Below are 13,417 nucleotides of genomic sequence, written 5' to 3'. Positions count from 1 at the left end.
AACTGAAAATTTATAAACTCATACTAATTGAACTAAAATCTAAAAACCATATATACCAACAGTTGCCATATAATCAAATAATGTCTTATGATGCAATAGATCAAAGCAAAATCCCTAACATCCCTTTAAATAAAATTTCAAGATACCAGAAAATAAAAACTTTTGAGCAATTTTTTCTTTTAAATATTGTGCATCAATTGAGATATTAAAATATAAAAGTTATTTAATTGTATACAAATAGTAAAAAAATTGCTTGGATTGTTAAATTGATCTGGAGTCAACTCAAATATAAATCCAAACAAAAAAAATTGATCAAAATAACATTCTAGGCTTGTAAAAGATTACTCAATAAAAATCCCAACTCTACAAAAGAAAAGTTAAGAACTACACCCATTAAAAAAAACATTAGATATTACCGGCTATCATTTAAATGTGAGCAGATTTCGGTTCAAACTGGAAAATCAAACCAAACCGAATCAATTCAGTTCAATCGATTCGGTTTTATATTATAAAAATTTCGGTTATTTTGGTTCGATTTGGCTTTGAAGAAAAAAATCGGTTAAACCGAACCGAATCAAATAGTAATTTTATATATTCAAATCGAATCAAATTAATTTTTGAATTGATTTATTTTTATGGGAAATTTATGAATTATATTTAATTTTTTATATATAAATTGTTTAATTTTATTGATTAATGGTTATTAGGTTCAAACCAAAATCAAAATTAGATCAAATAACTTGAAAATCAAGTCTAAATTAAAAAATAAATAAAAATCAAAACTGATCAGTTTGAACCAAATGAAACCGAAATAGAGCGGTTCGGTTCGATTCGATTTTTCATCCATTTAGATTTAGTTCGGTTTCTAAAATATGTAATTCGATTTTCATAATTTAATTTGGTTCGATTCGGTTTAAACTGAATACTCACTCCTACTATTATTCACTTAATCAAGTAGATGATTTTGATTAATTTTAGTGCTGTTTCTCATAAAAAAAAATAATTCTAAAAATATTTCCATTAAAAAAGAAAAGATAAAATAATCATAATATGAAAAAAATTAGAGGACCCACAAGAATTGCTACCTTCATTTCTCAACATAAGGCGAGCATTGGTCAAAGTCATCACCAAATAGTTTAATTGTACACCTTTATCTCATTGACGTGTATCTTCAAAAGAAATAAGTGACATATACAAATATTATTCCTGCAACGAGTATTGCATCTACCAATGTAGACTCATCCATTTCACACATTGCTTAACCTGCAGCTACCAATGCCACTAATATTTTAATCATGCAGGTTTGTGTTCTCTTCATACAGAAATCATAAATTGAGGAAACTGTCCGAAGTTACATAATTAATTAATTAATTATTCATATTGGAGTTTTAAAAACACTATTTTTCAGATCAATTTTTTCCAGTGTAAATTGTCCTAAATAACTGTATTTGGTAATTATATATTGTACTTAAAAAATCAGCACTATATAGGATACGCATATATATATTTTGTCTGGATCCTATTTTTCTTCATAGAGGCCAACTTAATGTTTGATTCCTAGCCCATTAACTAATACAAGTAGCCTGCCACTAGAATTTCACCAATATCCAATTTCATCGTTATCCCTAACCAGATTTGCTTGAACAGTTTAGACTCCAATCATGCAGTCCCATTGCTTAATAGAAGTATTGTATCACCTTGAATTTTCCCCAAATCAGAACAGAATTCAACTGAGACCAAAGGTGAAAATTACTACTGATAATTAGAGTAAATTAAAGGTATTGACTCATAAGTCTTGTTCATTTTTAGAAATGACAATAAGATAGAACAGATTATTTTCATCCCTACCTCATTAACAAATCGAAACAGATATGTTACAGGAAATTAAGTACAGGAAGAAGCAGAGCGAGAGTGCATTTCCTTTTTAAGAATGTTGTTGATAATAAATTTATATTCTTATAAAGATAAATTTTTAATAGTATTAGTTAACATCTGAAAATAATAATAATAATAATAATAATAATAATAAAACAAAGTTTTTGTAAGTTTATATAAGATAAAATTATAATAGGAAATTTTTTATTAACAAAAAAAAATATCCAAATGTTTGGTTCAATTTGCAATTATATTTACATTAGTGCCAATTATAATTAAATTGAACTGTATTTGTAAAAACTCTCAAATTTTTAACATAATCGCATAAACAAATTTAAGAAAAAGAATGAATAAACGCATATTATGTTAACAATTTGACACCAATATAAAAGTTGTGTATGAAATTGCTAGAATTAAAAAGATTCACTATGACTGCAAATTGGACTAAAGATTTAGATTTTTCAGTCATTGAATCTTAAAAAATAAATCCATCTTCATTAGTTCATTAGTTTATCCAACCATTTTCTAAAAATTCAAAATTTGCAAAAGCTATTTAGTGCTGACAAGGAATTTTATTGAAATGGTCTAGTTTCCACTCCCTAGGATTCAATACCAACAGACCAAAACCAAGCAATGTGAAACCATCCTGAACCTAACCCATTGCACTTTAAAGATATGAAATTATAAAAAAGACTCTCGTGGACCGAAACACTTTAATGGGATATATCCAAACCCAATTTGGCATGAGGAAACATGTCGACGGGAGGGCCCAATTGCTGAGCCTGCCCAAAAACCTTCGTGCCTTCACAGTGGGAAATAAGCTCGGCAAAAAGTGTAGCTCATATGGTAGGGTTTTTTTAGGTAAGATTTTTCTTTATTTTTAAACCTTTATAACTTTTTATTCCTTGGGAGAGTTGAAAATTTTTAAGGTATTTAAAGATTTGAAAGAAAAAATTATCAAACCATTGATTTTATAGGTTAAAAAATGGAAAATTTTTAAAAATTTTCAAAAACCTTCGCACACTTTACTTTAAAAAATAATGGGTTCTTCCAAATACAAACACATAATTTTAAAACATTACAAAACTTCCTATTACTTTATAAAACATCGTCCTAACACATAATGTAATATTGATGGCTTCAAATTGAAGTGCAAACAGTAAAGACATTAACAACTAATGAATTTTCCTCAAGCGATATTATAATATTTTTAAAATTGTAAGATCTCAAATTCAAATCTGAGTCAGAGTTCAATGAACCAAAAGTTAAAAATATTAGTGAAATTAAAATTGCGTAAACGGCGTGGCCAAAGAAGATTTTGGTTCTGTATCTGTCAAGTCCACATCCCAAATCCCTTAAGAGTAGGGCAGAGGTTCATGGAAAGGAAAAGAGTTACACGTCTCAGTGTAATACTGATCCAATGAAGAAAAACAAACACAGATCTAATTGCAAAAACAAGCATAGTTCTAATTTCAAGCATGGAATACAGAGATCAAAATAATTATCACCATTAAGAAAATGTAGAACCAACATGTATATAGAAAATAAAATTGGCAAAGAAAGTAAGAAAATTGTACATCACTTGAATCTTGCAGCATTTCCATTATAAAATAATAATTTACAAATATTGAATTATTAACAACGGCAAAATGATAGGAAATACATACCTTGGCAATCGTCTTGGTCTCTGTACCACTCAATTGGATATCAGAAGAGAAAAGGTGCAAAATTGATCAATAAAGACATTTTAGGAAAACTTTATAATCAGCATACGCTTGCAACTGAGTTTCCTGAAGAAGACCAGTTTTGAGAGAGGCAACATCCACGCCTGTTGATTTTCATTGTGGGATCAAAAGCATGCGAATGAAGTCAAAAGTTCAATAATTGTACAGGAAAATTAGGTCACATGGTTGGAGATGGTGATGGAAAGAAGTATATCATTAAGATTCTATTCTGAAATATATAAGCTGGCTAGGCCTAATCAAAGAGAATCAAGTCAAAGCTTGAAAAAAAAAAATTCTGTGGGCAAAACTGTAGATCACATAATGGGAGTTGGTAGGTAGAATTAGAAAACATTGTAGAATTGACAAAGCTAAGCTAGCATGATAGCACAGCTACAAACTTTTATGCTAGGAGAAGTTTCCTAAGCTTTCAGCTTAATCTCAATTGTTTCATGTTACAACAACTACAATAACAACAACTAAACCTCATCCCAAACTAGTTGACATTGTCTATATAGATCATTTTTCATCATGAAGTTCTGTTTGAAACCAATTCCACATCAATTGTTTCATGCTCTCAAACTAAAATATTCAGCTTTATATCAAAAAAATCTCACTAAATTATTTAAATATAAAAGTTGCTTAAAGTTTCCCATATGAGTGAAATTATGAAATATTCCCTCCGTCTCATAAAATTCACGATACAGATGTGGGTCCTAAACAAAAACTTCTTGTGAGTAGTAGAATCTAACTGGTGTAAACCAGAAGTATGGAAAATATTACTTCATTGTAAATATATAGTGCTGCAAAATTTGATGAATACTTTTACAGAAATCTGAACACCGCAATACTGAAAAACAAGACCGACATATATATTTTTAAGAGTTCATAAAAAAACACACTTTAAGAAACTAGTCAACAACTATTGTTATGCTGGCAAGTTGGAAAAATCGGTGCAAGATACCATGGCATGACTTTTAAACTTAGTAGGTGATAGATAGAATAAAACAGACAAAGAAAAAACAAGGACTTTTGCTGGTGAGAATAACTGAAAATGTTCCTATTGCCAGTTCAACTTTGACAATATTGGAAGAGCAATCACTAAACGCTTGACAAAATCCAAAAGATGCAATTTTCATCTTTATATACCAGCACTAAGTGAAACCTTCAAAAAAAACTAAACGAAGAAGAAAATTACCACCTTCTGACAACCCATTTTTAAATTGGAATGATTATCGAAAACTGGCAAGATTCCATCTATTAGACCAATGGCCAACAATAAAGACACAGGAGATATCATCAAATGGTCAATTGGTCAGAACTACTACATATATGATCCGTAAAATAAAATCAACAGCCTAGCAAGCACCAGAACAGTTAGAAAATCAGGCAGATGAGATACCTGTGCTCGAGAACAGACAAAATGCCTATCTTCATAATAAATCTTACAAAGATTTGTAGGATGCTTATAAAAGAATTTCCTGCTAAAGAAAGATCCATACTTGATCATCTTCCAGCTCCAGTGAACGAGTGGCACATGTTTCCCACAGCATGGAGACATAATGAATAGTAGTTGAAGACAAAATGGAGGTTGCATTGCCAGCTACCAGTGTTATACAATCAAGTACCAACATTAAAGTCGTTTAACAAAAGATTTGAATTTTGCATTCCATGAAAAATCACAAATTCAGTTTGACATTTGATTTTACACAAAAGCATGAATCACCAAATTCATCATTCTGGGGATAGTTTCACTCAAGAACATATTCACTCCTGCAGCATTCTACAACTCTAAATTTTGCACAACAACCCAAGGAGAGGAGCTTCCAGAACCAATGGTGTTGATTGACCGGTAAATCACAGGCTTCAAAAAAATGATCGTAATATTCACCACTGAGGGTGTCTAGCTCATCTTATGGCAAGATGGCAAAAAAAACTTTTTAACTTTTGTCAGCCAGCGGTTCTCTGCAAAGTCCAAAAGCTGCAGTGGGATCAAGAGTCTAGCTTTGCAATTGGCATGGTACCGGAGCTATAGATTCGAAGCCCATCTTCTCTTCAACTCAGAACATCTAACATGAAGTGCACATAAATGCTTGAGTGTGTGTGCAAAAGAGAGAGACTAAGAGTAAAAATCTGGGTTGGCCGAATGTGTATTCTGATGACTTTTCAGTGGCTCAATTGAACTATAAACGTCAAGGTATTGATTTAGTGTCAAAACTAAGATTTGGATTTGCAACTACAAAGGAAAAATATCAATGGATAATTTAAAAAAAAAAAAATCATCAAATTAATGTACATTCTTGTCTTGTAAGTTGTAAAAAATTATGAACAAATTTGTTGTTCAGGTTCAAATCTGCATTTCAGAAAAAAACACCCTTTTAGATGGTATTGGAAAAAATTGTTTGAATTATTTAACTATTTTGGAATTCTTATTACTAAAATCTAGATTTCATCATTTGAGCACAAAGAAAACCAATAGCAACACAAATTTCATAACATAACTGAAACCAACATAAATTGTGCAAACTAGATCTATGTGTGAGCTAATGTACAATGCACATATAAGAACAAGAACTGCAAAATCCCCATTCCCATTGGTATTCTAACAACAAACTTCAACTTCCATAAGAGATAATATCTGTGAAACAAGCAATTATTCAATTCTTAGCATTCTTAACCTCAAATGCATTTGCAGGGTTAGGAGGTTGTTCCTAAACTGTTTGGTTAGCCATAATGGAGTATAATGGAATGAAGTTTCAGTTCATTGTTCAATTGGATTTTTTATTTGATTACATTCAATTGCACGTTCCAAATATGCCCTTCATGTACTGGTCCCTTACTCTTGCAAACACCAAACCACTATTCCAATAGTGTGAAACTTTTTGTTAATATAGAATGCAATAGATGCTTCCTTTTCAACAAATTGCAACAAACTATCACGATGTGATATCAATACATATACTCATCAAACTAGGCAGTGATGAAACACCTGTCGCTCCTTGTTGAAGTAAATAGATCAATCTCCGAACACAAGCATGAGCTGAACATGATAAAACTTGGAAACATTACAACATAAAAAGCAGTCAAACATCCAATCTGTCTGATTGACTTTACCAGTAAATTGAGAAGAGAAAATGATACACACCAAGTTTGCTTTTCTCTTATTTTTCTATTTATTCAAGCCATTCAAGCTGCTGTTATTACAATGTTCTTAGTTCTCACATAGGCTTGAGGATGATGAAAAAGATAATGATATAAGATACAAGTTAACCCAATTGCAGAATCAAATTGAATATAACTTTCAAGAAAATAACAGTATGATTATTTAAATTTTCCAGTTCAAAAAATTGCCTAACCAGATTAGAAAAATAATTTAATTATGGGACCAATATCTGATTCACAACAATCTATAAGCATTCAAACAACTTCGTTGACTTCAGAAATGCATTATCAATTTCATCTCTCTGCAGTTTAAGATCCCAACGACCACAAGGTTTACGTGAAAAATTACAATCTTCTCAAACAGTCAAAATCTCCAAATTGAATAGCAAAATATCAATGTTGCCATATCTGAAAGCAATCTCCCAACCTGTTTTCAGAAATTTCGAATAAAACATAACCCCGCAAGCTTCATTTCATATCAGTTATGGAATGCCTCTACTGTACAAACTTCACTCAAAACGTAACCTTTATAATCCCCATGAATGCAGCTCCAAAAACATTGACCAAAAGATGAAGTCAGGCCTCCACCCTCTAAAATATGAGCAATGAGTATCTCTTTAGGAAGCTCTCTATGAATCTACTTCAGATTGGGATAAAGAAAATTTGCAATAAGTGAGGATTGAGGGGGAAAGAAGGTCCATGCTTAGAGGCCATCTAAGGCTGCCGGCCATTATTCTTCATTTAACCAACATTTCTATGGGTTCAACATGAACATTCAAAGCTGAGGCATGAATCAATTCGAATAGCAAAATGCGAGAATAATGTATAGGTACCCATGAAAATTACCTTTTTCAACTTGGACCCAATTAATACTTTCTATATCTAAATTCATCCCAAATCTGATTAATATTTATTCTCAACTGCTGAACTCCTCTCAAACACTTCAACTAAAACCCATCTTAAACAAATCATTATTATTGAAAAATACCTAAACCCCTTTAATTTGATATATTTTAATTAATAATTTAAAAAAAATTTGTTAATAGCTTACATTTTAAAATTTTAATAATTTCATAAAATATTTAAATTCTATTTATTTAAAATATAATAAATAAAAATTTATAAGTTTTATTACGGAAAAATATAAATTTTATATTTATTTAATTATTTATATATAAACAGATATCATACACTCAACGTATAAAATCCAAACATTCAGATAATGGGTCAGTGCCTGCAACCCGTTGCCATCCCTTCACAACGACTAATATATTTAAAATATGACCCGTGGTCATTCAATGCACTTGTCAAAAATAAATTTGAAATAGTTATTCCATCCGCCACCAAAAGCTAAAACATAACCACAAAATACCACTTCGCTTTCATTCAAAATCTAATAACACATTGATCAAAACATCCACACAAGATCAGTAGCATAATAATTAAAAAGAAAAAAAAAATTAAGTTACCTGCACTCAAAATTTGCATATCTGAACAAAACTTTCACCACTTCCTAGCCCCTAACTCGCTCCATTCCTGTTTCCGAAATCCTTGAGCACAATTGCTCCGACCCTCTCACTTTGCGCCAAAACAGACCAAATGGGCGACTGCACAGCCGTCAACCACTTGAAATCATCAGCGTTGCACCAATTGCCAGTGTCCTACGCCAAAGCGGCCTCCTTCATATCGTCCTCAATCCCTTCTCACCTCAAACAGTAAGGCACGAATCTAATCCCTACACAGTCCTCAATTATTGGTCTGCTCCTTACTCTTAGATAAATCACTTCCTTTCGCGAAATGTATCGTTATCATCAGTGAAGCCAACACAAAAACGTAGTTTTCAATCTCCTCCATCAAAATTGAACCCATCACTGGTCCGCGTGAACTCTGCAACTCCTTAATCGATTAATGAAAAGCGCATTAACGCAACCGATTAACCTCTCTTCGGATGAATCCAAATCCAATAAGGTGAATTCGCCGATCTCTGAGCCTCTGAAATTCTTTGTTAAGATCTCATTTTCTTTGTTTCTAGTTCCTGGCAAATCCCTAACTTTGAGAGTTCGTTTTGGTGCCTCTGATTTTGTCATTTCGGTTTCTTTAGGTTCAGAGAGCGGAGATTTGCTAGTAGATTTGTTATTAAATGAGAATTTCTTCTTCGGTACAAGCACGGCGTTCAGACTATCGAGAGACTGCTTAAGTTCCGAGACGGTTTTGAGAGAGGAGCAGAGCTCGTAGGAAGGAAGAAAGTAGGAGTTCTCGGTGACAAGTCGTTCGAGGGAGGACATAGAGGAGGAAATATCGATGAGATGAGATTTCAGGCGAGTGGCATAGGTGGTGGCAAGTTTCGATGACTCGGCAAGTAGGGACTCAATTGAGCGTTGGGAGTCGGAGAAATTGGAGAGGAAAGGGGTGGCGGAATCAGTGGTGGAGGAGGAGGATTTGGTGCGTGTTTGGTGCCGCTTAGAGAGGCGATCGAGCATTGCTTGGTGCTTTTTATGAAAGGTAAGGTCTAGGGGTTTGGTTGGAGGTGGAGAGATCGTGGTGCTGTCGCCTGTTCTTCTTGCTGTTCTTGTCACCAGCTAGGCGGGAGCTTGTAGTAAGGAATCAAGGAATGATGAATTTGATCGCGTTTAAATGGTTGATGAGTGGGTCGAACGACAGCGTTTTGGTACCTGTTGTGTCTTGAAACTGGCCCAAAATTTTCTAAAGTAGGTATCGGATACATAGAAACAAAAACAAGTGGATTTTTTTTTCCCTAAATTAAAGGCGAAAACAAGGAACAGTAACACAGAATTAGTACTGCCAGAGTGTAAGCTAGGATTCAAATTAGACCAATAACAACCCCACTACCCCCAATACTTTGAAAACAATAGTTAACAAAAAAACTAATCAATGATCTAGGAAGCATTACATATCATGAAACTAAAATATGTTCATTGAGATATGCATAATTATATATATTGGCTCATGCAGATTTCTCAGCTTCTGCAGCTGCTTCTTCCTCTTGCATCTTCTTCAAAGATGGAGGTGGCCTCACAACAATGCTTTTCTTCCATTGCCGATCAAACTTTCTTGACAACCTCTTGTTGATCCCCTCATCAATCTCTCTTTCCCGTTTAACAGTAAGCATACGAGCAATCTGTTATCAATAGAAACGCTCATCAATACAATAATATGACCAATGGGCCACTGGTATACACAAGGTGAAGTATCCATAACAACCTTCACAGCAACAAAGTTAAACATGTGAGTATGAATTTTGCTGCTAATAAACCAAGTGATAAATTGTTGAAAGAGGAATAGGCAAGAATAGAAAAATGGGATTAGGGAAGTCGAAGTTAAAACATAAAGAATCAAAGTAGCTGACTTCTCTAAGTCACAAAGAAAGATAACAACTAAAACATTACAGCTGCTACCTTGCCACTTTGAAGATAGTCCAAGTTCCAACAATCCACTAGTGGTTTGCAGGGAACATAGCATACAATCAAATCGTAGCTTATTTTTAAGGCAGACAGACCGTTAAAAATACATCACTAATGGCATGCTTTTAAATTGATACTCAGAAGCATCATTGTGGAGTTGGATAGTCCAATCATTGCCCCCATCCCCTTCTTCAAAAGAAGTAAAATGAAGTCATCAGAACATCATTTGATTCTTTCCAACTTATAGTTGCCGCATCAATCCCATATTTTGCCAATTTGCAGTACATAGAGATATCATTTAACTGTAAGTAATCTAGTAATTTCCTCATATAGCATCATTTGGGCCCTTCCCTGTCTCTCTGCACAGCCTTACCCAAAACCAAAACCTCATCACCCTTAATCTCCAGTGGCCCTCTAGGCATGCAAAGTATTATACTCAAATTGCTTTAGAGTTTAGATGGCTAAAAAATTAACCTTATATATGTTGTGACATCACTGACATGCCATAAACTACTTTGCGCTCCTGATTGGATAAGATGCATGCCCTAGCACTTGTTTTGGGTACACGCATCAGAACTTGTCAGTGTATCTGAGATCATTCTTTAGATGTTAGAGAGAGAGGAGAGGGGGAGAAAAAAGAGAAGACGAAGAAGTTCCCTATATATTAGCATAGCAATTTAACAGCACAGATGCTGGAATGTGGCATCATTCTAGGGCCGGATCAAGATAAAGATATGCAACCAAACACAACACCTCAAAAGATCTGAAACAGAAATTGGATCTTTAATTGAAAACAGAAATTGAAATCCAAACCATTGGCAAAAGATGTCTATACAACAACAACATAAGCCTTAGGCAAAAGATGTCTATATCAAGAAAAATTACAAGTAACAAAATACCAATAAAGCTATGATCTTATGCTTTACTTATTGCAATATTATGAAATACAATTAGCACAGAATTTACAAGCAGGTATACAGAGTTAACAACAGAATAAATGACAGAAAGGTAATAGAAAAAAGAATTAGAGCTTTGTATAGTGGTGCAATTGTCCTCATTCAAATGTTCAAGAAAAAAGAGTTCACTTCAATTTAGATATAGTACAAAAATATTTGTTTCAATATACTCTCACAGAATTTTACCTTTTGGGATCCCTATATTTCTTTTCTGTTTTTTTCTTTTTTTTTTTTTTTTGCTTAAATGGGATTAATCATCAATGTATATTTTAAAGTGTTGATAAAATTTGATGAGAAAAAATATTAGTGAGATAGTAATTATAATTTTTAAAACTTCACGTTGATCCCAAATACAAAAGCACAAGAGCAATCTATTCTCTCAATAATGATAAAATTTGTGGTCTTTTTCTTTGGCACAATTTAGGTTCAAAACTAGCATTGCAAAAAAGAAAAGATTATTTATCTCCTTTAAAAAATAAAAAAAAATCCTCCTCTCTCCTTTTTGATGTCCACAATCATCAAAATTTCTGACTCCACCATTGCGCTTCACAATTTTATGCATTTATGAAGTTTTAAGCATTATCACAACATTGAGAGGGTTGATTTGAATGAAAAACTAAAACATACAATATCTGTTCTGCATTTTTGTTGTTTTAAGGTTAATTTGGTTCTACATTTTTATTGTTCTAAGGTTAAGTTTAGTAAAACATAATGTAATACAGTATAATCAATTATATAATACAATCAAGAAATTATAATAAAATTTAATTATCATTACATTTCTAATATAATGATAATTTTTATTTTAATATTTAATTTATTTATAATGTTAAATAAGTGGTAATAGTTGCCATGATTTGTGGTCAAGTGGTAGTGATTATAGCGACAGCGGTAGGTAGTTGATGGTAGTGGTGGTAAGGTAGGTAGTGTTGGAACGGTAGTAGAGGTGACAATAGCTCAGCGATGATAGCTGTGGTCGACGGTGAGAGCAATTGGTGGTGATAGCGATTGGTGGTAATAGGATAAGATGATGGTGATGGCCATGGTAGCGGTGGTAGTGGTGGTGGCAGTGGTGAGTAGAAGCAGTGGTGGTAGCATGATTAGTGGTGGTAGTATCAGTGGTTATCCAATTCCATAATACTCATGACTCATTATTGGTTATCCCAACCATAAATTTAGCCATTGATCATGGCATAACTACTAGACAACTAATCGCATAGAAACTTCAACTAAAACACCAAACATACAGGCTTCAGCATTATATTGAAAACCAAAAGCCATGTCTATCAACATCACATCGAAAGCCAAAAGCATCTCCCACCTACATTAATAATCCCCTGTACATGTATTGCAACGTGTGTTCACAGTACTATCAGTGTAATGGAAATTATTTCAAAGAAGGCAAGAACAGAACCCATCAACAACCACTCTTGCTGCAATTAGTAATCCGTGCCTCGGAGAAAATTAGAATAAACCCAGAACAGATTTTTTTTCCATTTAACGAAAATTAACTGAAAAAAGAAAAACAAAGGCAAAAACGGAGAAATGGAAAGCATACCCTTTTGCGCATGCGGCGGAACTCGCTAGACTTGAACTCATTGCGTGCCGATTTCTGAAGCCGAAGCATGAAGAGTTCGCCTTTAAGATCAACCACCTCCTCATTAATTTGCTCAGTGGACATACCCCTGATTTCCTTCATTTCTTCTTCTCTCTTCGCCATCATTACAACCGAGGGGAGCGAGTTTCCAGAAAAAGACCGCGTCATTTTGGCAGGTACCGAAATTGGGAGGGGACATGTGTGGCGGATTTGGAAGCCGGAGAAGCTAGATCTGGGGAATGTAGATAAGGATTTGGGAAGGACAATTGCAGTGGAAAGATTGAACATGGCTGGTTTTCCGTGTGACTTTTCTCAGATGCTGTGAGTGTTCTAGCCGAAGAAGTAGATAAGGCCCTTGGCCCTTCTCTCTGAGAAATTATTTCTCTGCGTTTTCACTTTTCACCTTTTGTTATTGAAAATTTAAATTTCGCCCCTAACTTTTGAGAGAAATACATTTGGTGAGCTTTTTTTTTTTTCTTTTTCTAGCTTAATTTGCCCATTAATAATATAATCCCCTTCAATTATTTATAGTATTAAAAAACATAATTGTTAATTAATGTCATATCAACTTAAAATTTTCCACACATTCTTCTTTTTATATCCTTAAAATTATCATTTTTCTTTTTTTAAATCATTTTGGTTAAAAATATATAAAATTACAACTAATATCACATTTTATTAAAA

The 13,417-nt window shown here is 33.2% G+C and overlaps 1 protein-coding gene, 1 long non-coding RNA gene and 1 pseudogene across 2 annotated transcripts; 1 reads left to right on the top strand and 2 right to left on the bottom strand.

Annotated features, from left to right (window-relative positions):
* Positions 1 to 3,453: 3,453 nt before the first annotated feature.
* Positions 3,454 to 9,238, bottom strand: LOC110631490 (tubulin-folding cofactor C-like; annotated as a pseudogene).
* LOC131183765 (uncharacterized) lies at positions 8,410 to 9,551 on the top strand. The gene is made up of 2 exons (XR_009151785.1): positions 8,410 to 8,726; positions 8,860 to 9,551. It is a non-coding gene; the product is annotated as an uncharacterized LOC131183765 (long non-coding RNA).
* Positions 9,536 to 13,140, bottom strand: LOC110631508 (50S ribosomal protein L29, chloroplastic). Its single transcript, XM_021779361.2, has 2 exons — positions 12,695 to 13,140; positions 9,536 to 9,897 (listed from the first exon to the last, which is right to left on the bottom strand). The coding sequence occupies exons 1-2, from the start codon at positions 13,019 to 13,021 to the stop codon at positions 9,724 to 9,726; spliced, it is 501 nt and encodes a 166-aa protein (XP_021635053.2). The 5' UTR covers positions 13,022 to 13,140; the 3' UTR covers positions 9,536 to 9,723.
* Between the last annotated feature and the right edge of the window lie 277 nt (positions 13,141 to 13,417).

Source organism: Hevea brasiliensis, chromosome 10, assembly GCF_030052815.1.
Source record: "Hevea brasiliensis isolate MT/VB/25A 57/8 chromosome 10, ASM3005281v1, whole genome shotgun sequence".
Taxonomy (NCBI): domain Eukaryota; kingdom Viridiplantae; phylum Streptophyta; class Magnoliopsida; order Malpighiales; family Euphorbiaceae; genus Hevea; species Hevea brasiliensis.
The sequence above is the reverse complement of the archived record's forward strand: the minus strand, read 5'-3'. Positions and strand labels throughout refer to the sequence as shown.

Excerpts from the sequence above, each read along its gene's own strand:
- LOC110631508 (XM_021779361.2), bottom strand. The coding sequence starts at position 13,021 with ATGTTCAATCTTTCCACTGCAATTGTCCTTCCCAAATCCTTATCTACA. Across the intron at positions 9,898-12,694 it reads TCCGCCGCATGCGCAAAAGG|ATTGCTCGTATGCTTACTGT; the intron begins GTATGCTTTCCA and ends TATTGATAACAG.